This window comes from Nelumbo lutea, chromosome 6 (genome assembly GCF_056320005.1).
Source record: "Nelumbo lutea isolate HS-2025 chromosome 6, American lotus-T2T, whole genome shotgun sequence".
Lineage (NCBI taxonomy): Eukaryota > Viridiplantae > Streptophyta > Magnoliopsida > Proteales > Nelumbonaceae > Nelumbo > Nelumbo lutea.
In genome coordinates, this window is record NC_142689.1 from 9,862,768 (window position 1) to 9,890,726 (window position 27,959).

General features: G+C 38.7%; 1 protein-coding gene across 1 annotated transcript; it reads right to left on the reverse strand.

Annotated features, from left to right (window-relative positions):
* Positions 1–1,959: 1,959 nt before the first annotated feature.
* Positions 1,960–27,255, reverse strand: LOC148847256 (GC-rich sequence DNA-binding factor-like protein). Its single transcript, XM_088951995.1, has 6 exons — positions 25,970–27,255; positions 8,696–8,863; positions 6,927–7,606; positions 5,712–5,994; positions 5,299–5,588; positions 1,960–2,504 (listed from the first exon to the last, which is right to left on the reverse strand). Exons 1-6 carry the CDS (start codon positions 27,212–27,214, stop codon positions 2,312–2,314), a joined length of 2,859 nt encoding a protein of 952 aa, XP_088808121.1. The 5' UTR covers positions 27,215–27,255; the 3' UTR covers positions 1,960–2,311.
* Positions 27,256–27,959: the final 704 nt, after the last annotated feature.

Here is a 27,959-nt window from a genome sequence, read left to right on the forward strand (position 1 = left end):
CTCATTGGATTCTTAGGCTGCATTTGGTTACAGTGCAAATCTGAATTAGATAAGAATTTTACACCTTGTTCAGTTTTGCATCTATTTGTTTGTAACTATGATATGCTCTCTTAACTAATATAAAATTTGTACTTTTTGTCTCATTCGCACTAATTAACAGTGTAAATTTTGTAACTCAAAAATTGATATAAAACTTACACAACCATCCTATTTTAATTATCTCTAATATAAGGCAGGGACCACATCATCTTGCTTCCTACCTCACTCCCAAACAAATAAACCTCCTCATATACCTCTATTCCCTTGTATATGAGGTGGGGTGATATTTTACCTTTCAGAAACAAACAAGGCAAATTCAAATACAAAGCAAAAATAAACTAGAATCAACACTCAGCCTATCTACACTCCCATGCATTAACACTATAGTAAATTTGCATTGTAACCAAACTAAAATTCAAATTTTTGACACAAACAATACAAAAAAATGGGGTATTGTGTGCATCAAATGCTTATACTTTTTTTAAGTTGTTATTTAAAAATGAGTTTGTTATCATTAAAAATTGAAATTATTAACAATTGAAATTTGTTAATATCCCCTAACTTCCAATATTTTGTGTTTCAATGGCCTTTGATACTGAAACAATGTGATATGTATGCACAAAAAAAAATGAAAAACACTATTAAACCCTAAAATAGACAAAAAACCATAGACTTTAAAACTAATTAAAATGACTGATGAGATTGTTGTAGATAATAAATAACATGATCTTATTTTTGGTAATTCAATAAAATGATTGGAATTGGATCAATTTGATGAAGCCAAGTGTAATGTTCTTAAGGCTGTTTTTGGTTGCAATGCAAATAAGTTTGCGCTGAAGCAAAACCATGGCCGGTGCAACCGATTTGAATATAAACTTTGACCTCTTTTTGTTTCAAAGTTTAACTTATTTTGTTTGATTACAGTACAAGCAAAGTAAATAAAGACATGAAGCAGAATAAAGTAAATCCAAAACAAAATTAAACAAGAATTTGCATTTTTTACATTTGCACTCCAATGTGTTTGTACTAGTGCAAATAAAATTGCAGAGCAACCAAACACAAGCTCAAATAAGATGGAGTACAAATACAAATATGTATGTATTTATACTGTACATATTTGTATTCGTACTCGTTCCAAACTAAGCCTAATGAAAAATGAGAATGATCATTACAACAGAGGAGATTATTTAGTCTTTTCTCATTCCAAATAAATTTATAATAAACCCTAGTGGATCAGACCAAAATTATCATTACAACAGGGTTCATCCACTTTTTCTAGCACTTCAATTAGTGGATCAGACCAAAATTGTCGTTGGTTCAGATCTAAACCGGTTTGAATATACAGTCCAATCTGGTTTTAAAAGTTAAACCGCTAGATAAATTATAAATCTAACCGGCTGTAGGGGGGGTGCAACGTTGACCAAATTAAGCATCTTACACTTTTTTGGGCTCAGGACTTGGGGCTGAGCCCTTTAGATTTCAACAAAAGTCCAACTCAAGCCCGCCCAAGTTACACCCCTAACCAGGTGATGTGAGACCCAAAGCTAAAAAGAAAACCTCCATAAACTCTAGTTCATTATATCATAATCATCATCTAAGCCTTGTCCCAACTATCTAAGGTTGGTTACATGAAACCCGTTCTGCCATTCCATTCTATTTAATGTCATATCTATTGTCAAAGCCATCCATCCTTGGACAAGGATGTGAAAACCCCTGGGCTCATTTTCAAATGAATACATTTTTTTTTTGAAATGGTAAATTGGTAATGTATGTAATTATGTATTGAGATAAGAAGTGATTAGATGGTCATTACTACTCAAGTCATGAGTCATGACATTACCGTGCAAATTTTGGGCCACTGCCACTCGTTGAATTAGAAAGAGAGAAGCATGCAGGACAATTCTAGCAGTCTCTGAGATCTTTTCAAATGGACATCATATATTAATCATGAAGCAGCTGTCTGATGAATGCGAAAGAAATCCTTGTGGGTCGCAGCAATATTAGAAGTAAACTTTCAGAAAACATTGGATGGCACCAAGGAAGAGAGGAGTTGGATACTAAAAAGAAAAGATAACCAGAAGTTGTGACATCATTATACATTCAAAAATTGTAAAATAGAAAATAATGTGTACTCTGCACTACTGTTACAAGATCACTATAAACCACCATCTTCAGTTGGAAGGCACTGAGAGGATTCGACCAACCACCATATCAACCAACCTCCCAGGGCTTCTTCACAGTCCCAATATGCAACTGAAAAATATAAAAGCTTCTAAAGTGCCTCTTTGAGTTGAAAGGTTCTGGATACCTGCCTCGCCCTATCATATTCGTTGAGCTCAACCAGCATTTTTTTCAATCGACGAGCAAGCCCACTAGTCTCACTCTCATTCACACCAGACACATGCTTTTTCTCCAGTGTCTTTCCAAGTGTCAGCACATAATCCACCAATGGTTGCAACTTATGGCTGCACAAAACAAGGCATTCAGAACTCAGAAACTTCAGAATTCCACCAGGCATTTAATAGCACTAATAATGCAGAGAGAAATGACCCGGGGATGGCTTGGATAAAACAGAAAACGACTAAAATTTAGAAGTATTGTAAACAATTGGCAAGATCCAAACTTCTCACATCCTAGTTGCTGGTAAATAAAATAGAATAAAACAGTTTCTACACTTGGTTAGAGACCATATTCAAGGCAACTAAAAGAAACCCAAGCACCAGACTCAGATGGGAGATTAGACACTAGAATCAAGTAAACAAGCACTAAATGATTTTACCATTCTAGCAAAAAAACATATATGTTATGTGACTTATGACACAAATGCATTTCCAATAAAGGTGGAAACTTTGAAATACATTTATTCCCAATCCATTTCTGCTTTACTTTCCTTAGAATTATAAAAATAGAAGACATATGACCAGTAGAAATGTAAGGCTGTTTTTTCGTTTTTGATCAATAAAGATAAATTTTATTTATTTATTTATTTTATCAGAAACGGTAACTTTCATTAGAGATAAATTAACCTGAAATACAGAATTCAACCCTTATTAGAAAAGGTTGATCCAATAAACATCAAACATTACAGCACTGCCCAAAAAAGACTCTCCCTTGCAGTCCCTTGTTTTGCTAGGGCATCAGCAAAACCATTTGCTAATCTCCTTACCCACTTGAACCAAACACCCACCTCCCTTGTTATGCTAAGAATTTCCCTTATCAGCTGTCTGTATTGCCAAATTCCCAGCTGCCCTGATTGCATCCACCCAATTACCAACTTGGAGTCTCCCTCTATCTCAATCTGCTGTAGCCCCAACTGTTTTGCCAATTTTACAACTTGATGCAGTGCCAAGATTTCCGCTCTTAATCATCAAATAGAAGGAATTACATTGAGGTGGACAGTTCTCCACCAGAAGAAACTTTAGATTTTTGCCCAAAAAACTTGTTGTCTTTTGGTGCCTTGTTTAGCCAAAAAATGGTATGGCTGTTACTGCATGAGAACAACATTGAGAATTTTTCCTTTTTTTCTTTTGAAGGGGCATCTGGATTGGTGGACCAATTCCACAAGCCCAAGGTTCCAAAGTTTGGCTCTAATTTTGTAGTTGAGTTGAATTCAGAAAGTAGCACAAATTTTGGCATCCCACCCCACATTTTTTGAGGACTACGAAAGTCCCAGTGGCACTATTCATCCTTAATCCCAACTATTTGGGGTTGGCTACACAAATCATATCCTGCTGTTGTGCTCTATCAAGAGCCACAATTTCTGTCAAATTGCAAGTCCTTTGATCATTTCTTACCAATTCATCCCACCTTTTCTTTGGCTTTCCCCTTGCTCTTTTAGAGTATTGTACTTGTACCAAGTAATTCATTTCATTAATGCAGTCACCAGTCATTTATGCACATGACCAATCATCTCAATAGACTCCCAGTAACACTAGTCACTTGAATTATGCTATCCACAACTGGAGGTGAAAAGCAATTCACCATCCATTTCATCCAGTCATCTAACAGAACATAAGTTCAGATCCATATCAAAACTTCAGTTATGCAACAGTAAAAACAGCATGACCAGTCAATTCGTTATCTGCATTTTTAAGTATATGACCATTTGTTGATATATAAGCATAACCACAAAACATTACATGAAAGGAAATATAAGTGTAACAATGCAGGAATAAAGCATCTGATGAACCAAAAAGGAGTGCCTTAAAGCCTTCAGCAGTCCAGCTTTTTGCTATTGAATTGCCAAGTAAATCACTCAGAAAGTCTCATTACCAAAAAAAGGGAAAAAACAAAAAGAAACATCTGTCCAAAAAGACCATCTTTTCTTTCTTTCATTCTTTTTTTTGAACCACACAGCCACAAAATTATGAGATGACTTCCGTTCCCAAAATTATGACCCGCCTACTAACTTAGTCTATTATTCTTTAGGACTCAAGTTTAGGAGTACCAATTAGCCCTTGTGATTCAGGCCAGTTAAGAATAATTCTTTTACACGGACTTAAGTACCAAGAAAGCATTTAATGACTTATTCCCATGAAACTTCCTTCAACATTCCAAAAGGGTCATTGCTTGGTGTTCTGATAAAATCTCAGGCTGACAAGCATGAACAGGATTGAGTCTGAGAATGGCCACTTTGTGCAAAAAATGCCAAAGCTTTGGTCCATATCCAATCCACCCCTCCCTCCCAACACCCTAAATAGCTGAGACCAACATCGAGTAAAGCCTTACTGAGAGGCTTTGGTTTCAGGAGGTGGTTCATCTCAATTTGGAGAGAAGAGTTTAAGAAGGTGGCTGTTCTTAAGTAATTCCAGTTGATTTAGAAGTAATATATAAGTAATAGTAGTAATATAACAACAACAAATGAGAGATGCTGTCCAGCAAATAGTTCATGTGAGATGGATGGATTAACCATGCATGCTGAGAAGATATTGTCTAGCAAATCCATTTAAAGCCAGGTAATTGTTTTCTACTGAATGATGAAAGCCTACATTTGCTATAACCTATTGCTTTCTAAGTGTTGAATTCTTTTGATTGCTGCATGGGTTCCAAAATACTGAAAGGGTGCTGATTTTTCTTCCATCGCATTTTTTGTTTAATCTTTCTAACTTTTTTCCTTTATTCTAATCACACCTTGAGGGTGAAATTATGGGATCAAGCAAAGAACACAAGTTTCAAGTTCTCACCTAAAAGTTTCCAAACATAACCCTAACCCTTTCAATCTCAGTATATAAGCAGTGCAATAGAGAATAGCATAACTACCTGCGCTCCCCAGTGACACTAGGACCTGCCCAAACCCCAATTAGTGATGAGATGATCCTCTCAGTCCGTGTAACAGCATCATGAATATTTGCTTGGATACTTCGCATGTGAGGGAGAACCTTTCCACTCAAAAGCATATCAAGAGCAAGCTGTTCTAGAACTGGCAATGCTAGGATATCCTTCCACAAGCAGATATTTCTCAGCAAACGAACAGACATCCCAAATCGGTATGCTGCAACTCGTGCAGCATCTGGTACAGCCTTTATTACAAGTGCACTCCAGGTTGGAACCTATGAATGGAGGTGAAAGTTTAAACAAAAGCAAGACAAATGTTATGGTAATTCTGTGCAAATAAAACTGAGTCTATGAGTACATGATTGATGCAGATGACTGGGTAGAACCAAAAGACATACATTAAGATTAGTGACAGCATCAGCAAGACGGTCATGAATAGCTGCAAACAATTCCCGAAGAGCCTCACTGGATGCTGGGACATAATTAATCACCAAATTTGTAGCAGAAACTGCATTCCTTGTCTCCTTTGTACTAAGCATGTCCCAGCAATGAGCAATTTCATGGTGCAAAATAGGAAGTGCAACCTTTTCAACTAGTTCAGGTACAAGGTTAGCATCATCATCATCTGGTTTGAAGTCATCTCCATTTTCTGGGAACCCATAGTTGAACAGCAGAGAATGCCTAAGATGCAAAAAATAAATTAAAAAAGAGGAATAAATAGGTAACAAATTATGCAGTCATAATATGGTTAACTCTGTATATCCAACTGAAAAAGACCATCCATGTTTGGGTCCAATTGACCTAAACCAAGGAGAAAAACAAAAGATATGATTTATGTCTATGTCCCACAAAGAAGAAAAAAATACAAATCATATACCATAAGGCTCCATTTGGGAAGAGTGCAGATACAAAAATGTTCAGTACAAATGCAAATATGTTTGGTTCATAAAAATGCAAAGTTGGTTTGGTTTTGTAATGATCATCTTGTACTTTTGCCAAATGATTTTTAGTTGTGATAGGTACAAACATGAATCCCAAGACTGGAATCCACCTTTTTTACATTGACCTACTTTGAGTGCAAAAGTTAGCATCCATTTTTTGGAATGCAAACTTTGTTCTCATTTTAAATGCAAACATGTCTTGAAATCTGTGTTTTCTTTCATTTTCAAGACAAATGCATTCTTACCAAACACCAGCAAAACTGAACCAGAGTGAATGTATGCATTGAATCAGCATTTGCACTCTTCCCAAATGGAGCCTAAGGTGCAGGAATGTCATAGTTGCATATATGATACTAATGCACTGAAGTAGGAAAAAACATTCTGCATCATATCCAATAGACCATATATGTCAAATGTAGACCCAAAAGGATTACCACCATCCAATTCAAAGGCAACTTTCATACTTTATTTGATTAGCAAAAGAAATTTCATGTAACAGATTGCCTAGGTAGGAGATGTAGTAGATGAGACACAATGAACAGTCTTCACCCTTCCTTTAATGTCCAGCACAAAAAATCCATCAAAGGTTGTACTAATTGCACAAGGAAAAAAAAAAGAGTCGAAGTGTTTCTATTCCTCTAGAGGAAAGTACTAACAATGGTACTTACAGACCATTGCATATCATTGAAATCAGTCTCCTCATAAAGTGGGTCCCATTTTAGAAGCTCAAGCCTGACATATGGAGAGAAGATAGCAGGTGCGCTTAGTGACATATAAGCATCTCGGTAGCTGGATGAATAACACTTCTTCCATATCTCAAATTTTTCCTTGACCAGTGAAAGTTGGGAAAATTCTTCGGATGCATCACTTAATATTTGTTCAGCAGTCTGCAGCAATAAATCATGGTTAGAACGGTATGCCATACTCTCACTATCACTCTCATCAGTGCTAGATTCTCCTTCTATGTGGTGATAGGCTCTATCATCTCCAACAGATGACATTCGTTTTGACTCGGAACGGGCTTTCCTCCGTTTTCTAGCGTCAGACCTCCTCATCATGTCCATACGCTTCTGTAAGTTCACATCTCTACCAAATTCATCAAGTTGAACAGGTAAGTTTGATTGTTCTCTTGCTGCAACTGCTGCAGCCTGTGCTGCACTTGTGGCTGCAGCAACCATTGCTGTAGTGCTGCCACCTTTACTTAATACAGACACTGCTGCACCTACAGCTGTTTCTACCTCCATCATCTCATCAGCATTATCAGCACTTCTTCTTTCTGTGATAGCAGATGCACGCTCTTCATGAAGTTTCTGCATTTGTTCTTCAAGTTCCTCTATGAAAGGTGCCTTATGCTGGAATAAAAGTTGGAACACATCAATTAGTACACATCAGTAAGCATCACATTTTCATTTAGGTGGCACAGTATGGATGTAGTGGAACATGTCCCTTGTCCACATGCATCGTAGGACACAAGCAATAAGGGAACATGAGAAAGAGCCACGTATTTTTATATTAACAAATCTAAAAGATGAAGAAAATCTGCATACAAATAACTGTTAAAGGAGCTTAGGAAGATCCCTCATGGAACGGTGTGCATAGATTGGATTACATAAGAAAATTAGAAATTTACCAACCCATCCCAACCGTGTTACTTCCAGACTGCCCTATACCAGCTAATTTTTGTTGTCTGGTCAAAGGAGCCACTTACCCACTCCCAACAACATTTTTCAACAGTTATTTCATTTATTATTAATATATGTAATATTACACAGATGCCAAGCATCCCATTGGTTCAGTAGCTGAGGAGCCACCTTTACCATCATATGTCTTTCACCATTACCCCTTGTACCCAGAGTATCAGCCATGTTGGCTGATCTACCCCTTGTTGAGCTATCTTATGACCACTTTTATTTCCCTTCCATTTCTATGTTTCTGTAATCATTTGTTTTGGCTAGTCTCAGACCTTGCAATGCTGCTTCTGCTACCTCTGCTCTTGTTGAGTTTTCTAGTCCTAAAGTTCCTTAAAATATAGCCAATATGCTTCCATTATGTTCCAACTGGTGGTATAATGGCAGAAAGTATGCTAAGATGGTCTGATGACATGCATAAAAGACCATCTACAGAACCAGTAAGAAGTGATCTGTTACAAGTGGAAAGGGCTAAAAAAAGCTAGGACGTGGGTTGAGGTAATAAGAAATGATCTAAGGGCTCATAATTTAAAATGGATATGACACTTAAAAGAACGGATGGCCAAACAGGATTCATGTAACCAGCACAATATAGCTGGGACAAGCCTTTTTTCTCTTTAATCCTTGCAATTTTATCTTTTATCTTTTTCATTATCAATAAACTTCGCTCATCAGTTACCAATCAAAACAAAAAGGAAATAAAAAAGGATGTAGGACATGGAAATGAATACATAGATTTGAATAACCCCATACCTGTAAAAACTCACATATAACAGAAACAAAGTCACGAAGCTTTTGCATAAAGATGAACTTCTCACCAGCAGCTGATAGAGCATTTTCAAGAGAAGTGATATTCAACAATGATGCAGACAAATTCTCGTCAGTTCTGGAAATTGATGACATGGTTCTTCCATGAGATTCCTGGTAAGAAGAAAAGGTTGAGTGCATGATTAACTTCGTAAATTCTCACATAATGTAAAGATATTAGTTAGAGCATCTGGTTACAAAAATCTTCTTGAGTGTGTCAAACTGGAGGAATACAACAATTAAATATAAAGGCTTCATACTTTTTTTCGGAACAGTATATAAAGACCTCAAACCTGAAGCAAGGAAAATCTTTTAAATTTTAATAGATTAAGAAAATCAAAATCAACTTTAATTATCAAGAAACTGAGCTATACTTAGTCAAGGATTAAGAAAGTAAAAATGCAATGGTATAGAAGATTGGAGCCTGCTAACTCAGAACATGACTCAATTTAGAATGTTCAAACTTCAGACTTCAGTTAGGAGCAATTCAAGTCATCTTGAGAAGCCATGATACTTTTTTCATCTTGACAGAGTTAGGGGGAAGAAGTTTCAAAAACAACAAACTAAAGTCAGGTTAGGCACTTTACAATTATATGAGCAATAAAAGCAGTAACAAGTTTCAATAATTCCAACTTGTAAAAGTCCATATGGCCACCATTAATCTACTAATAAGTGTTGATTTCAAATAACACTAAGAGAGGCTACACCACTGATAGCAATCTGGAATTTCCCATTCCATTCGATTGAAGACCAGCAAGTGATCTGGCAGATTCATTAGCAAGGTCTGAATCTACAAGGGAAGAGATATGCCTGGAAACAACACTACCAGCATAAAAAAAAATTAAGGCAGCATGGAGAAACTTGCAATATGCAGTCCAAGTGTTTGAAACTTGTATCATATATTACAATAACTCTGTATTAGAGGTACAACTTTTTCAGGTTAGGGTTGGGATTTTGTCAAAAATTCAATAGGCCCAACCCAAAGCCCGAAACCGAAACAGTGTAAACTGTTAACTCGGGCCAACCCGACTTGCACCCCTACTCTGTATGTATTAACATTATACCATCAATAAAAGACTGGCTTGCCCATGGAAATATTCAGCTCATAAAATTATATCCGTTTTGAGTATGCATTTTTCTATTCCTCTTTTTTTATCAGTAATAACATAAGCTTTATTAAGCGCGATTTTAAAGAATGTCGTACAAATAAAAAGTGCCAAAATACCCGTGTTTGGGCCAGCTATTGCTGCCCTCCCTTTCCCATTTTACTTCTTACAAGTTTACCTCTTGGGGAATCAGCCCCAAAAATAATTGATCCTGTTTGCCAAGGCACCCATCATACTATTCGCTGATCTTGGAGTCCAGTTGGAGTTTGTTCTTAGTTCTCTAGCAACTGTTTCACCTCGTTGATTACACGCCTATATTTTTTTATCAGCAATAGAGAAATTATTTGGAAAAAAAAAAAAACACAGCTTCAGTGGAAACGACCCAACCCAAGTATTACAACTGAGCCCAATACAAGGATCGTCTTTGTATTGCTTGATTACATGCCTATATTTCCACGGTCCCATGACGTCTTTTATTATCCAACACACTATTACATGAGAATCCCTTTCCACCAGCATGTTACTATAGTTTAGGAGCTTAGCCAATCTCATTCATTGTATAGCTGCTGGTTATTCAGCCCTTGTTGAACCTCCAAGAAAAGTGGCTCCAGAGATTAATGCATGGATCAAAAAAAGACTATTACCTAATGTTGATCCCAGGGCCTTGGGAGGGGTAGATTGGGTATGGTCGTAACCTTCGGCACTTTTTGCACAAACCCACGTTCTAACACTTGCCAACCTGAGATTTTACCATTACACCTAGTAATAGAAAAATGCAGACAAGTCCAAGCACTTGACTTGTGAATAAAACTATATCATAAATTGTAAATAAGACAAATCCTAAAAACTAAAAAGAACAAACAAGTTGTTTACAAGAAATAACTGTGTTGAAGATTAATTAGTTTTATGCTGTTTTTCTGAGTAGATGGTTTATGTTAGTTGTTAGATAGGAGGTGGGGACCACAGTAGTTATGTGAGTCCAATTTTTTATTATGTTTCTGAGTGTTATATATGCTGTTTTATGTTTTGCCACCCTATAAGGGCATAGTTGTCTTTGTACAGTTCAATTACTTTAGTATAAATAATAAGTGAAGGGGGCGGCCAGATTATTGCTCTCTTTTCTTTTCAACTTCTCTTCTTCTCTTCTTCTCTTTCTCTCTTCAAGAAACTACTTTCTTTCATATTTTTTTAATTCAAAAGATTTCTACTTGGTATCAGAGCATCGGCTAGGGTTTCTTGAAGCATTCTCATGCAGCCCTAGATCAGCCGACTGCATGAAGTAGTAAAGGACTGATCGATCTGCTATAGATTGCCCAGTTCTTGGAGTTTTTGGTGGGACCTAGACATCAGGAAGGTGATCTACTGTTCAGCATCAAAATCAGGAAGAACTGGAGTACGAGGAAGAGTCCTAGAAAAGTTGGACACTTTGTTTTTTATCCGACCTTGGGCGCCCAGGTATTGTTAGTTTTCTTTTGATTTTCTGAAGAGGGCGGTTTGGTTTCTAAAATTTTCTAGGCCTCCTGGAGTGATTGATTCACTTTTCTCTCTGTTGGGAGGCATAGGGAGGAGAGAGATTTCCCTCCAACTAGGGTTTTCTTCTTCCAGAAGGATTGGTTTTTGTGTGTGTGGTATTAAATTATTTTTTGAAGGTCTTCAATCAATTTTTTCCTTACTGCTGAACTGTTCGAAGTAAAATCGAGAGTTGGAATACCGAGATGAAATCTACCGGTACTATGGGACTAGGTGTTGGAAGTAGTAGTGATATTTTTTGGTCTGAGATCATTACTAAAGTAAAACTTGATGGTACAAATTATTTGGGATGAGCACAATCAGCTAAGATGGCTATTGGTGCCCATGGAAAATTAGGGTATCCCACTAGGGAGGAGGAGAAACCTGATATAGACTCTTCCCAATGGGTGCAGGAGAATTACATGGTAATTTCTTGGCTGTGTAATTTTATGTTACCTCATATTGCAAAAAATTTCCTATGAGCTAATACTGCTAAGGGATTTGAGATGGAGTGACTAAAACCTACTCTCAAAAGCAAAATGAAGCCAGAGCCTATCAGTTAAGAAATCAGGTGATAAGTATTAAACAGGGAGAAAAACCTCTTGCTGTGTATTTCTCCATGCTAAAAACCCTATGGCAGGAAATAGATCACTTAGAAATTGTGGTATGGTAAAGTGTAAATTATGCAGCAACTTATCACAAACCGGTAGAGAGGAATAGGGTTTGTGAGTTCTCAGTAGGGCTGAACCCTGATTGGCATTGCTAGGTAGCATATTCTTTCTAGGGAGGGTATGACACTCTCTCAGGCCTATGCTTTTGTCTCTAGAGAGGAGAGTAGGAGGAATGTAATGCTGAGACAGCCTGGGATTGACCAGTCGGCTATGATTGGTACAACAAAACCTAAGCCGAATGGAGACAATGGGAGTAGTGAGACTAGAAGAGAAGATAAGAAGGACTCGGTGTGTGATTATTGCAAGAAGCCTAAGCATACCAAGGACACTTGTTGAAAGCTTCATCCAAATCTTATGCTTGCTCAGATAAGAAACAAGAAGGGAAATGCAAATGTAGCCACTACAAGAGACTCTTCAGCCCCTCTCTCCCAAACTGATTGGGGATCCATTGCAGTAGCAGCAGTGAGAACAAAATTGGAGAGGTTTGGACACCAAGTGCCACCCTTATAGTTAGTCCATATGCAACTGCAAATCTTGCATCCACCTCTTCCAGATGGACAGTAGAATGCAGGAGCCAACTACACCACTTCCTTTGCACATACAGGTAGTTCATATGCAACTGCAAATCTTGCATCCACTTCAGGTAAGGAGGGACCTCCTTGGATTATAGACTCAGAAGCATCTGAGCATATGACTAATGCCCCTACCATTTTCGGTTCCTATCAGTTGTGCTCTGCTAGAGATAGTCTCTATAGCAGATGGTTCACATATGCCCATTGCTGGGAAAGGGACAGTTAGAGTGACCAATGATATAACTCTGTCTTCTGTTTTACATGTCCCTAGACTTCATACCAACCTACTGTCTGTTAGTTCTTTGACAAAAAAATTTGAATTATTCACTGACCTTTCTTCCTGGTAATTGTGTTTTGCAAGATATGGAGTCAAAGAATATGATTGGGAGTGGTCGTGAGGTGAATGGAGTCTACCTTCTGGATGAGATTCCGAGACATCAAGGTCATCATGTTAGCAGCAAAAGTAGTAGTGAGTCAGAGTCAGTGAACCAGATCATGCTTTGGCACAATCGCTTAGGGCATCTTTCTTTTAGTTCTTTGAAATGTCTTTTCCCAAAGTTGTTTGAGTCTGTTCAATTATCTACTTTTCAGTTAGGAAAGCATTGTAGACAGTCTTTTAAACCAAGTAATAAAAGAAGTACTTTGCATTTAATATTGTTCACATTGATGTATAGGGGACATATCAAATCCCTTCCATGGAAGGATTTCATTACTTTCTCTTGTTTATGGATGATTATAGACAATATTCTTGGATATATTTGATAAAATCACGTGATGAGGTTCCTAACTTATTATGACAATTCCACCAGATGGTTCTCACACAATTTGGAGTGAGAACTAAGGCTTTTAGATTAGATAATGCTAGAGAATACTTTGAGAATGACCTAACCACGTATCTATTAGAACATAGTGTAGTTCATCAGAGCAGTTGTGCATATACACCGCAATAGAATGGAGTTGCTGAGAGGAAAAGCAGACACATTGTGGAGGTGGCAAGGAGTCTTATGGTGTGTGCTTCAGTTCCTGTGTAGTTCTGGGGAGATACAGTTCTTACAACTGTACATGTGATTAACCATGTTCCTTCACGGGCTTTGGGGTTTAAGGTGCCATTTAGCCTTCTTTTTCCAAATGGATAGATGTTTCATATACCTCTGAGGGTTTTTTGCTATGTTTTTTTTTTTGTTCACATTCTTGGCCCTCATCGCAAGAAATTGGATCCTAAGGCCAAGAAATGTGTTTTTCTTGGGTATACTCAGAACCAAAAGGGGTATTGCTGTTATGACCCAGTGCCGAGGAGCAAATTTGTCACTATGGATGTTACCTTTTTTGAATCCACATTCTTCTTCTCGAGTGGTTCTCCTCAGGGGTGAATTTTGGGGAGGATAACTCACAATCTGTTCCTCTGCCTGTTTTTGTGGTGCCTACATCAGTTCAACCACCACCCGCACCTCCAGCTTCATTACCTGAGCCACTATGGGCAGCCTCACAGCAATATCAACGCCAACAGATGATGGTTGACTCCACACATCCTCAACCCACACCACTCTCTGTCAGTCCTTCTAAAACTCCAGATTCGGCAAATATAGTTCCAGGTATTCCTCTTGAGCCGGAGCTTGTTATGTTTTCTGATGATAATGCTTTTGTCCCTAACACCATTGTTGCAGCTAATCCCACTGACATTGATCTTCCCATTGCACTTCGTAAGGGGAAGAGAAAGTGTACAACCCACTGCATTTCACACCATCTTTCCTACAGTGCCTTATCACCCTTCTACCGGGCTTTTCTTTCTTTCTTGGATTCTATGTCTATACCCAGAAATGTTACTGAGGCTCTCTCCAAATCTGAGTGGAAAACACCCATGCAAGATGAGATGGATGCTTTGGTCAAAAACCAAACTTGGGAAATAGTTTATCTCCCCCCAGACAAGGAGACAGTAGGATGTCGATGGGTATTCACAGTGAAGTAAAAGGCGGCCGATGGCAAGATAGAGAGGTACAAGGCAAGGTTGGTAGCAAAAGGGTATACTCAAACCTATGGTGTTGATTATCCGGAAACCTTTGCACCAGTAGCTAAGATGAGTTCAGTTCGTATCTTTTTATCTCTAGCAGCCACCTATTCATGGCCCTTGTTCCAGCTTGATATCAAAAATGCTTTTCTCAATGGCGACTTACAAAAGGAGGTATATATGGACATTCCAACAGGCTTTTATGAAAATGTTGGTGAAGGAAATGTGTGCAGACTCAGAAAATCTCTGTATGGACTGAAACAGTCACCTAGGGCTTGGTTTGACAGGTTCAGAGGGGCACTCATCCGTTTTGGATACACACAGACACTGTCTGATCACACCCTCTTTGTGAAGAGGAGAGATGCTTTGGTGTCAATTTTGATTGTGTATGTGGACAATATAGTGGTGACAGGAAATGATCTGGAGGAGATTGATGATCTCAAAAAATCATTGCGGCAAGAATTTGAGATCAAAAATCTTGGTGAGCTCAAGTACTTGTTAGGGATTGAAATTGCAAGATCCAAGCATAGGATCTTCATTTCATAGAGAAAGTATGTACTTGACCTACTGCGAAAGACTGGGAAGCCGGGGACCAAACCAGCAAACACTCCTATTGATCCAAATCACAGAATTAATGGTGTGAATGGTGAATTGGTAAAGGATGTGGGGAGATATCAAAGAATGGTGAGTCGACTGCTGTATTTGTGTATGACACGACCAGATATTTCTTATGTTGTCAGTGTTGTGAGTCAGTACATGCATACACCTCGGGTTCAGCACTGGGAAGCTATTGAGAGAATACTTGCATATCTGAAAAAACACCCTAATAGAGGCATTCTTTTCTCAAATCATGAGGATCTAAAGCTAGAATCCTATATAGATGCAAACTGGGTAGGATGCTTACATGACAAGAGGTCTACGTCGGGAGTGTGTACCTTTGTAGGTGGAAACTTGATCTCCTGGAAGAGTAAGAAGCAAGCGGTTGTGGCAAGGTCAAGTGCAGAGGCCGAGTATAGATCCATGGCTCATAGTGTCTCAGAACTTCTTTTTTTTTTATGATCAATAACACTTTCATTAATTCATCAGTAGAAATTTTACAAGTGGAAGACAAACACACTTATCTTCCAAGAGTCACAAAGAGCTTCAAGAAAGGAAAAAATAAAATACAAAGACACTAACGTTACAGCTTAGACCAAAACAATGAATCCCTTTCTGCCCCTTGTTTAACTAAACCGTCAGCTAGGGAATTAGCAGATCTTTTAATCCAACATGTCTTAACTTCCATCTCCTGCACCAGCCACTTGAATTTCCTCTTCTCATTATTATACTTCCATAAATCATTTTTATCTATAGTCAGCCACCCTATCACCACCTTTGAATCCCCTTCAATTATAAGTTTCTTGATGTTCAGTTCCTTAGCTTTCCGGACTCCTTCCATAACTGCACAGATCTCAGTTCTAAAAGAGTCACCCACTCCAATTGGGCCTGAGAACATAGCAGAGATGACACCATTTTCATCCCTATAAACACCCCTGATCCCCGATTGTCCCGGGTTTCCCCTACTACATCCATCAAAGTTTAATTTCAAGAATCCACTAGGTGGGGGAGTCCAAGCCACACTCATTACTAACTTGGTCTACGTGCAATTTGCAATTTCACCCCACTTCCTCAACATGTCATCCACAGTATAATCTGTGAATATTTCCAAAGATTTCAGCCACTGTACCGCCCTAAAATGTATGTAGCCCTCAGATCTGTTGTTCCTCTCTGAGTTTCTGAGAATATCCTGGAATTTCTTTCTTCCCACAGTGTCCAACATACTGCAGCCCTTAGTCATCTCCACATTGTCCTTCCCCTTTTTAACTGCCACCTGAAAAAGGAAGGGGAGAAAAGGCCCTACATGTCTGATGGGGGATTCCAGTTGCATCCAAATAAGGAAAAAGCCCAATCCCACAATGACCTCGCGAAGTGGCAACACACCATTAGGTGAAAACTAGTCTCCCCATCTGCTTTACACAGAACACACCACTGAGGTAACAAACAAGTATTGGGTCTCTTCTTTTTGGAGTAGATCACCAGTGTTGATTCTTTCCAGATAGGCTTCCCAACAAAAACTACCAACCCTAGGAGGTATAGCTCTACACCAAACATCACCAACAGGGAAAGGGGGCAAGGTAGGAATGGTGGACTGACTTAAGACTTTGAAGAACGAAGCACAAGAGAAAATGCCATTGGGGGTAGGTGTCCAAATTCTAGAATCCACCCTAGTGGGGTCTAAGACAACATTATCAAGAAGTGCAAGAAGGCTTGAAATACAGTCGAAGTTTGAGTCCCTCAAATCCCTTCTTAGACCCAAGTTCCACCCAATCCCACAAGTGGAAGAGGACGGGGTGGTGAAAGACGAGATCGGTTCATTTTTCAAATCAGAAAGAGCATACAAAGACGAAAACCGATCCTTTAGAGGGGCGCTCCCCACCCAGGTTTGTTCACAAAATTTTATGGAGTTACCGGAATTCAAGTCATACCTGATATTAGGGAAGAAAACTGGTAGTAGGTCATGAATGGCTTTCCAAGGAGAATTGCTTGTGATCCTAGCTCTGATTCCAGCGTCCCATCCATTGTGCTCCAGCCCATGTATACTTGCCACTATTCTAGCCCATAGCTTCTCCTTCTCCATAGGAAACCTCCACAACCACTTCCCCAACAGAGTCATATTCCTTCTCCTAATACTCCCAAGCCCAAAACCACCACACGACTTACTCCTACACACTATTTCCCAGCTAACTCTATGATCTCAGAACTTCTTTGGGTTAGATCTCTTTTGAGTGAGATTGGGGTGAAAGCAGAGGAACCTATGATGTTATACTGTGAGAATCAGGCTACAATCAATATTACCCACAATCCAATTCAGCATGATAGGACAAAATACATTGAAGTTGATAGACACTTTATAAGAGAAAGGGTAACAACCGGAGAAGTTTGTTTGCCTTATGTCTCTTCAGAGTTGCAATTGGCTGATGTTCTCACTAAAGGGGTGGCAAGGAACAAGCTTGAACATGATCTACGCAAGTTGAGAATGTGTGACATTTACTCCCAACTTGAGAGGGAGTGTTGAAGATTAATTAGTTTTGTGTTGTTTTTCTGAGTAGATGTTTTATGTTAGTTGTTAGATAGGAGGTGGAGACCACAGTAGTTATGTGAGTCCAATTTTTTATTATGTTTCTGAGTGTTATATATGCTGTTTTATGTTTTGCCGCCCTACAAGGGCATAGTTGTCTTTGTACTGTTCTATTATTTTAATATAAATAATAAGTGAAGGGGGCAGCCAGATTATTGCTCTCTTTTCTTTTCAACTTCTCTTCTTCTCCTATTCTCCTTCTCTCTTCCTTCTCTCTTCAAGAAACTACTTTCTTTCATATTTTTTTAATTCAGCAGATTTCTACTAACTGAATACCAGTTATAACTTATTCTAATTATATGATTATCAATATTTTTTATTGATGCACTCATAGACATGATCATTATCCATGCCTTATCCTAACTTTATGGGGTTGTCTACATGAATCATGTTTCACCACTCCGTTCTATTTAAAACCATATCCACTATTGAATTATCAGTGCTTAAATCATTTCTTACTACTACCCATGTCCTTTTTAGTTTATCCCTAGCTCTTCTAGCCGCTTCCACTTGTAACAAATCACTCTAATTGGAGTTGTTTGTGGTCTTCTATGCACGTGACCAAACCATCTTAACCTACTCTCTCTCATCTTTTTTTTTTGGATCAGCAACACGAAAATATTCATTAGATTATCAGAATGTGTACAACAAGAAGTGGGTAGACATAAAGTCCGCCTAAACCCCACTAATTACAATACAAACCCAAGCTTACCCAACAAAGAAATTCATTAATTACAAACAAGCCCCAAAAAGACCAAGGGATATCCCACTAGCTACAAGTCTACAACATAGCCCAGAACATAGATTGCCTTTGGACTCCTTGCTTAGCTAGACCATCAGCTGACCTCCTAATCCATCTTATGTGAATTTCCATATCTTTAGAAGCCTGCTTAAAGTGCCTGAACTCATTTATTAATCTCTAGATTGCTCCTTCCTCTTTTTTCAGCCAGTTTACAACAACTTTGAGTCCCCTTCAATAATCAACCTGTTAATCCCCAACTCTTTAGCTTTCTCATCACCAAACAATGCTGCCTTCGATTCTGAATTCACCACATCACCATGCTGGGTAGGGCCTGAGAACATGGCAACGATATTTCCATTCTCCTCCCTTATTACTCCACCTATGCCCGATGGGCCAGGGTTTCACAAACAGCTCCCATCAAAGTTTAATTTCTTCCACCCAACATCCAGAGGGTACCAAAATTCAGTTGCAGTAGGTCTTCTAGAAGCCATATTTGCAATTGTTCCCCATGATCTGAACAAATCTTCTGTCTTAAAATCTGCAAATATTTTCAAAATTTTCACCCAGTGTGCCATCCTTATAGTTATCACTTCAATCACAGCATCTCTAGCAATTTCCTTATCATCGAATATCCTCATATTTCTTTCCTGCCAGATTGTCCAGGCCACTGCTCTCTAGTGCATTTTCCCATCACTTTTCCTCTCCTTTTAGAGCACCTAAAAATGCTGGAGCTAAAAAGATCTTCCAGATTAGAAAGAGGATTCCAGCTGGAACCAAACAGATAGGAAACCCACTCCCAAATAAAGTTAGCAAAAGGGCAGGAGATTAAGAGGTGAAGAGCAGTCTCACCATTCAGTTTACATACAGAGCACCGGTTAGGGGACAAGCACCACTTTGGTCTTTTTCACTGAAGCAAGTCACAAATGTTGATGGAATCATGGAATACTTCCCAACAGAAAGCACTGACTTTAGGAGGAATGGGCCGAAACAAAATCTCCTTAACAGGGAAGGAAGGAGAGGAGGAGGTAGCAACAAGAGAGTTCAAGAAAGATTTGCAAGAAAAAGAACCTGACGGATTGAGGGCCCAGACTCTAGAATCTGAAACACTATCCCCCAAAACAACTGAATTCAGCAGGTTAACCAAGGTAGAGACACTAGAGATTTTAGATTCTCTTAGATTTCTAATAAAACCCAAATTCCAACTCAAGTTTGAAAAGAAAGAAGAAGAGCTGATAAAATCTCTAATAGGTTTACCCTTGAGTCTGGAGAGAGCAAAGAGGGAAGGGAAGACCTCTGACAAGGGGGAGCCCCCAATCAAGATGTCCTCCCAGAATCTGATTTTCTGACCCAAAGCCAAATCATACCTTATATGGGGAATAAACAAAGGAAGAATGTCATGGCTGGCCTTCTAGGGTGCAGCCAAGGTAGCTCTCTGCAAGTAGCCCGCATCCCAACCATCGCTTGATTGCCTATGGATACTTGAAATAACTCTAGTCCACAATTGAAGCTACTCCTAAGTTTTATCACTTATTGAAGCTATTCCTACATTTCTACGGATGGCTTCACTCCTAATCCTATCCCTTCTAGTTTTTCCACTCATCCATCTTAGCATTCGCATTTCCACCACACTCGTTTTCTTAACATGTTGTTTATTGATGGTCAAACACTGTGCTCCATACAACATAGCTGGCCTCACAATTGTTTTATAGAATTTTCCTTTTAATCTAAGTAGTATTCTCCTATCACACAAAAGTCCGGATGCACCCCTCCATTTTGCCCAACCTGCTCTAATTCTCTAAGTGACATCCTCTTCAACCTCTCCCTTGTAATGATTCTAATGAATTATTGAACCAAGGTACTGGAAATTGTCACATTGAGTCATCTCTTGGTCTTGAATCCTAATTGTATCCTGATTTACACTCCTATTATTACTAAATTTATTTGTCATATACTCTATTTTAATCCTACTTATTTTAAAACATCTTGTTTCTAGGGCATTTGTCCATAAGCTTAATTTTGCATTCAATCCTTCATTACTTTCATCAATTAAAACAATGTCATCCGCAAACAACATGCACAATGAAACTTCTTCTTGAATATGTTTAGTCAATTCATCTATGATCAATGTGAATAGATAAAGGCTAAGTGCTGGACCTTGGTGAAGACCGACTGTAGCTGTAAAATCTAAAGTCTCTCCCACAAGTGTTATAACATTGGTTGTTGCCCCCTCATACATATCCTCAATTAGGTCTATATACCTATTTTGAACCCCTTTCTTTTCCAAAATCAACCATATTATCTCTCCAGGAACTCTATCATAAGCCTTTTTCTAGATCAATGAACACCATATGAAGATCTTTCTTCTTCTCTTTGAACTTTTCTATTAATCGTCTCAAAAGAAATATAGCTCTCATGGTTGATCTCCCTGACATAAAGCTAAATCGGTTATCTAATGGCTCATGAGTTTAATCCCTTGATGATCATTACAACTTTATATGTCATCTTTATTCTTAAATATAGGCACCATACCGTTATTTCTCCAATCATTAGGCAATAAGCACCCTCTGTAATTTTACTACCTTATTAAATAGCTTAGTTAGCTATAACAAACCTACCTCTCCCATACCTTTCACACTTCTATTGGAATTCCATCAGATCTTAATGCCTTCGCTTCATATTATTTAGCGCCTCTTTAAATTCAGTAGGTCTAATTTACAAAAGTAAATATTATTTTTAACACTATTAGTATTGCTAGCTTCTCCTCTATTAACGCCCTCTCCCTACTGTTCATTTAATAATTTTTCAAAATAGTTTTTCCATCTTTGTTTGGTTTCCTCATCTTTTACCAAGACTTTTGATCTTCATTTTTAATGCACCTAACATAGTTTAAATCTCCACAAGACAAGAATAACAGATTTTTTCACAATACAAGTTCAAGTTCATGAAGAAGAAAAAACACTATCAGCAAATTCATTATTGGTGGCCAAACAGTTGAAGATGAGAGAACCCTCAAAAGCCGCATTCTCCACTTCTACAAAGACCTATACAAGGAAATTTAGCCAAAGCTAACCAAGCTTAACAGCCTATTTTTTGATGTTATCATGAAGCACAAGATGCACCCTATACAAGCCCTTCTCAAAGAAGAGGCTTACAATGCCCAAATGCCATATCTAATTTGGAAGCAGAGAAAGCCCTAAGGCCCGATGGCTTCAAACTAGCTTTTTACAAGAAGTGCTAGAGAATAATCAAGTTATCTACTCAGCGTTTGTAGAATTTCCATGCTTCAACAAACTTAAAGAGGAGTCTCAATGACACTCTTATATCTTTGGTCTGGTGCTAAATAAAAGAGTGACTAAGCTTAAAAACTATATGCCTATAGGTCCCACAACCAGTGTCTATAAAATTATAGTCAAAGAATTGGCAAGCAGATTTAAGAAAGTCCAGCAGTCAATCATCTCAAGAAACCAAGGTGAATTTGTGAAAATATGCAAAATATTGGATAGAGTTCTTGTAGCAAATAAGTTAATAGGCTCACAACAAAAGAGGAGATTACTCATTAAAAAAACTAAAAGAGGAGATTACCTGGAATCATCTGTAAAGTTGACATGGAAAAAGCTTTTGATCATGTCAATTGGGATTTTCTTCAGTACATTCCTAAAAGAGTGAAGTTCAACTAAGGATGGATAAATTGGATCACAATCTACACTGAGGTGCCACATTACTCAACTTTAATCAAAAGCACATCCCCTGAATACCTTTAGGTGCTCCAAATGCCTCCACAAGGGCAATCACTACCACCCCTTTTATTTATGTAGTGGAGGCCCTTAGGTGGTTCACAGCAAAGACAACTGCAGGGCGTCAGATTGAGAGATTCATTGCAAGAAAGAGCAGAGTAGCCATTCCTCTCTTAAAGTTTGCAAACAACACGGTCTTTTTCTATAGTGATTCCCAACAGTAGGCACTTTCTCCAATGCACCCTTTCCCTTAGATGGTTCGAAGCTATGCCAGGCCTCAAATAAATCTTTTTTTATCAAAAAAGAAGAAAGTTTTATTAATTCAAAGAGGGAATTTTAGTATATATGATTGAGATATTACACCCACCCAAATACAAAAGATTTACATTAGCACCCAAAATAATCAATGTCTATTAACCCCTTGTTTTGCTGGTGAATCCACCATCCCATTTGCAGATCTTCTGACCCATAAGTAAGAAGTGTTTTAACTCTCCCTTGATAAGCAAGCAATCTCCTTGAAGACATGCATATAAATCCAAGGGGCTTGGCATAGGCCTTTTGGCCAAATTATGATTAACTTTGAGTCCCTGTCTACTTTCAGATTTCAAAACTCTTATTGCCTTGCTAGTCTTAGGCCTTGCAGTAAAGCCATCAGCTCAGCTTTCAGGAAATCTCCCACTCCAATAAATCCTGAATACATAGCTACCCACCCTTCGTAAGGAGTATCTAAAAACCCCCCTCCTCAATACCTGCTGGCCTTGGGTCATCCATAGGCCTCAAATAAATATTAAAAACATGAAACTATGGTTGTAGACCAAGATGCTAGCTCATTCTCCATTTGTTCAATGATGCCCCTACCTCTAGGCACCAAATGCACATCAATAACCATTTGGGAGCCCATCATTTAAGATTGAACAAATGGAGAAGTGGCTTGCATCCTGGAAACTAGAAAGCAAGGTACCTCTCTAAAGGAGGTAAATTTACTCTCATCAGACGTGTTTTTGTCCAATCTGCCTCTCGCTTTCTTTCATTATTCCCCATTCCATTGGGAGTTGCACAATGTTGGAAAACATGGAAAGTAATTTCCTAGGGGTAGGCTGGAAGGATGGTGTTCAGGAAATTTGGGGTTGACAGGCTTTGGAAGGGGGAAGGAGATTCCATGAAAGCAGAACTGTTGGCTGCACTAGAGTAAGAACATGCAAGTGGCTGAGTAACGAATATTGTCATGGAAGGTGATTCTAAGATAGTGGTAGACTGGATGGCAAAAAACAATAAAGGACTTTGACAATAATAAGAACTACATGAGGGGAATCAGACAGCTGGAAATGGACCTAAATTCTAATCTTGGCTGGGTTAAAAGATCATTCAAGGGATTGGCTGATACATCAGAAAAACAGGGTATAAGTAGGGAAAGATTATGCTGGTTCCGTTGTAATGTGTTAATTGATTGCAGGTGAGGTGATCTGTCTGTCACCCATTCCAGGCATTCCAACCTTCATGTAAATCTGTAACTTCTGTTTATAAGTATTAATAAATAATGAATTCAAATACCACTTGATTGATTGGGCCACAGTTTGTTCTTTTAGGAAGAATGGTGGATTGGGAATCAGAAATCTGAAATAAGTGAAGACTTCCCTCTTGGATAAATAGTGGTGCCGAACAGCTATAAGGATACATCCAGATGGAATTTTTGGAAGAGAAGTTCACATGGTATGGAGGACCGCGGCTCCTCTAAAAAGTCCCTTTTTGTTTGTGGCTGCCAGCTCTAGGGAGGTGCCTAACAGCTGATAATCTGTCAAAGAAAGGATGGTTGGTAGAACCCAGCAGATGTGTTCTATCCGGTAACGATTCTGAGAAGCTGGAGCATCTGCACTGCAGATCCAGTTGGGAAATATGGATGAAAGTATTAAAGGTTTTTGGAGCTCAATTGTGTCTCCCAAGGGGTGTATTGGAACTGTTACATGGCTGGGGTCTGAGGGGTTTGTCGAGGAGAGGTAAGATTGAATGGAAGGTGTTGCCGACGGTTGTAGTGTGGTCAATCTGGTCAGAAAGAAATAGGAGGCTTTTTGAAGACAATTTAGGTCAGAGGAGGAAATCTTAAAGAGCATTTGGGGAATGTTATACTCTTGGGTGGCGACTCACAAATTGTTCAAGAAGCGCCCTTACAGCTCTTTTTTTTAACACAGTATTCTTTTTGTATGATGTTCACATAGTGGTTTTTTGGGATGTACAACTTATTGGGCAAGGTTGTATCCTTTTCAGTTTGCATTAATGAAGCACCTTACCTTTTCTCTCTCAAAAAAAAAAAAAGGAATAGAACAACCTCAAGGATGGAATGTTGTAAATTTTTGGCATCGTATGCTTTAAAACCCTAATTCTCGGCTCCAGAGATTCCCATTCTTTCAAGTATGGAATGGCTAGATTCAAATGGGACAAAAGAGAGGTGACAATTTTTTTATCAGCAAAGGTAAGATTTATTATGGAGTTATTTTATCAGCAAAAGGGAGGTAACATTGACATAAAGAGTTTCTTTTTGGAAAGGCATTATGCGATTTCAGCAAGCTTTCTTGAACCTGACAAAGTTTAAAGCTGAATAGGGTTCTTGGGAAGATAATTAGTGTGGTGTTGGCTTTTTTGTAAGCTGTGTTGTGCCTGAGACTTTATAGGTTGAGTGACAAAGATATCACTATCAAGTATCAACCAATGCTTTGGAGTCAAAAATGAGAAATTGGCATGATGCCCTGGATTTAGAATGCCGACATTGGATAGAAAGAATGATGAATGTTTGAATTTACTCAACAAACTTGAAAATAAGATTGCCTCTCCAGACAACAAATGAGGCTGATGCAAAACAGCGGAAAGAGTGCAAAAATGGACAATTCACAGCCAAGTCCTTCCACAGTGCTCTTATTTGTAATGAGGTAGACAGATCTGAAATTAGAGGGATTTGAGAGAATCTCATTCCACCTAGGTTGGAAGCATTTTACTGATCAAAAAAAATGGTTGAAAGCATTTATATGGTTAGTATTGATGGGCAGTGCGCTTACTGAAGAGAGAAATTCAAATGGCTAGCATTTGCTATTTATGCTTCTGTAAGGAAGATGTTGATCATCTGTTCATATCCTGTGGTTTCTCCAAATTTATTTGGAGATTCTTCATGTCACTCATTTAGAAAAGGTGATTGGCAGCCAAGATCTCCAGGATAGATTGTTTATCTTTGACCAGAATTTCAAGGTAGCAGGAAGGCTAAAATCTACTGGAGCTGTATTCAAATCGTGATTTGTTGAGTATTTGGAACAAAAGAACTACAAGAATATTCAAAGGAACCCAAATGAGAAAGGACAAAATATGTTCACAAATAGGAAATATAATTATAGATTGGATTCTAGTTCACCAAGAACTTGCATGTGTCAACCAAGACAATTTTTATCTGCTTTGCATTGGAGACCGGATCAGAATCTCGCTTGCAATGAAATGTTGTTATGTATTTTTATTGATTATGTTATGTAACCCCATCCATCGCTTGTACTTCAGTAATTTTGTTTTTAATAAAAGTTTCTTCTCTTTTACTTAAATAAAACTATTTTTTGCTTAAGTTCGAGGTGTCAAAACTTTTCCATTGTCCTAATTACTTTAGCCAATGACCCAGCAATGTATATTTCAATTTCAATATGAAACTTGATCAGAATAACAGAAAACATACCTTAAGTCTCCTAACACTCTCTTTCAGAGCTTGGCTAGCAACCTCAGCCTGCTGAGCTATGGACATCACTTCCACACTCCGTGAAACTCCAAATGCCCCTCCAATGCTCGGACCAACAGATGCAGCTGGTGCCTGGGGGTACACAGGCGCCGCGTAAGCAAATGCCTGTTGCTGGACAGTCTGAAGACTTTGAACCACCGGAACGTTAATGTTAGCCCTACTTGAACCATCATCTACCCTTTTCCCCAATCCCTTCCTAAACTGTTCTTCTTCCCAAATCTTCTCCTCCTCATCTTCATCATCCTCCACCACAAACTCCCCATCATTCTTTAAATCGGGTCCCATTGCTCTCGCGTCTATACTCTCAAAAACACCCATTTTTGCACCATTTGCCCTGTCACCAAGCATCGCAATCCGACCTTGAAATTCAGGCTCCTCGTCACTCAATCCCTCAGCCGTCCCGTGGTTACTGCCTCCATCCAAAGAGATAAAATCAGGCGCTGCTGCACGTGATTGCCGGAGCCGTTCTCTTTTAGCCCTAATTGCGGCAATGGTAGCTTGATCAGGAATCAAAGAACTGGAAGAATCCCTAGCTTTTCCAATACCCATTGAAGCTAGCCGGTTCTCAGCGTCATCCTTGTCCCTTTTAAAGGAAGCCCCGTTTCTATCTCTCACTTGTTCTTCTTCTTGTTCTTCTTCTTCTAATTCATCATCTCCCCTCCTGTTTTCTCCAATTTGCTTATCGACTTCAGCGGATACAGGCTTAACAAGGCCTTTTAAGACTATGACGGGCTCAGCGGGAGGTTTCGGCTCGGATGGAGGGGGTCGGGAGCTGGCGAGAGTGCGTGTGTTCTTCTGAAGTTCTCGGAGTTTCTCTTTGGTGTATTCACCAGCTTGAGGTTGAACATTGGAGGGAAGAGAAGAAGAAGATGTGGAGGAGGAGGAGAGACGGTCCTTCAAGGCAATCATCTTGTGAGACGAAGAGGATGACTTGCTGAAGCGAGACTTCTCTCTATCGGAGGAGGAGTGTTTTGAGGAAGGACGAACTGGGGAATCGTCTTCATCGTCGGCGAAGCTGAGTAGCTTGGGACCTTGGTGCTGCTTCTTGGGCTTGGCGGCGGCATCCTTCGAAGATGGTTTGGCCGTGGTGGTGGTGGTGGTGGTGGTTGCCACGGTGGTGTCTTCTCCATTGGCATCGTCATCGTCATCGGTGCGCCGACGGAAATTCCTGGTTCTGCTGCTCATCTTAGGAATCCCACAGAGAGAGAGGGTATTTTCCCTCCCGGTTTTTCGATATAGGAAAGGCTTTAAGGGCTTTTCGTAAGGATGCAAACTTGGACGGGTCCAACCAAGCCCGGACCGGTTCACCCTTTCAATTCTACATGGACTGGGCTTAGATGTTTGCCCTCAGCCTGGGCCTGGGTCAAAAGTTCAGGTTTTCTTATTTTTTAGGCTTTTTGCACTGAACCCCAGCCTAACCGAGTAACCGTTCGCCTTCGGTAGTTTGAGCTCGGTTGGACCTTATCCCAACCCTAATCCAATTTGAGTCTGACCCAATTATACAGATAAATATGTACATGTATAAATTCATATTTGATATCATTTTTCATGTATTTATAATTTTTACCTTTTACTGTGAGCTAATTGACCAATTCAAGCCCAACTTAAGTATAAATTCAACTCAAATGCATCAATTTTTAATTATTCACTTAATTGATTTAATCATTTTTTTATTTAATATTTGAATGTGTATAATAAATAATGTAAAAGATCAAATTTATAAAATTTAAATTATAATAATAAATTTGAACTGTGTATTAATATATTATGATATGATAATATATAGGCTAAATTACTCAATCTAATCAATAACGGTACACGTTTTGAACTCTATATTATTATTGTTGAAAACCAAATTTTAAAGAATAGTAGCTATTTTTATTTTTTGGGAGTTGGGAGTAATAAAAAAAATAACAGGTTTCTAATTATC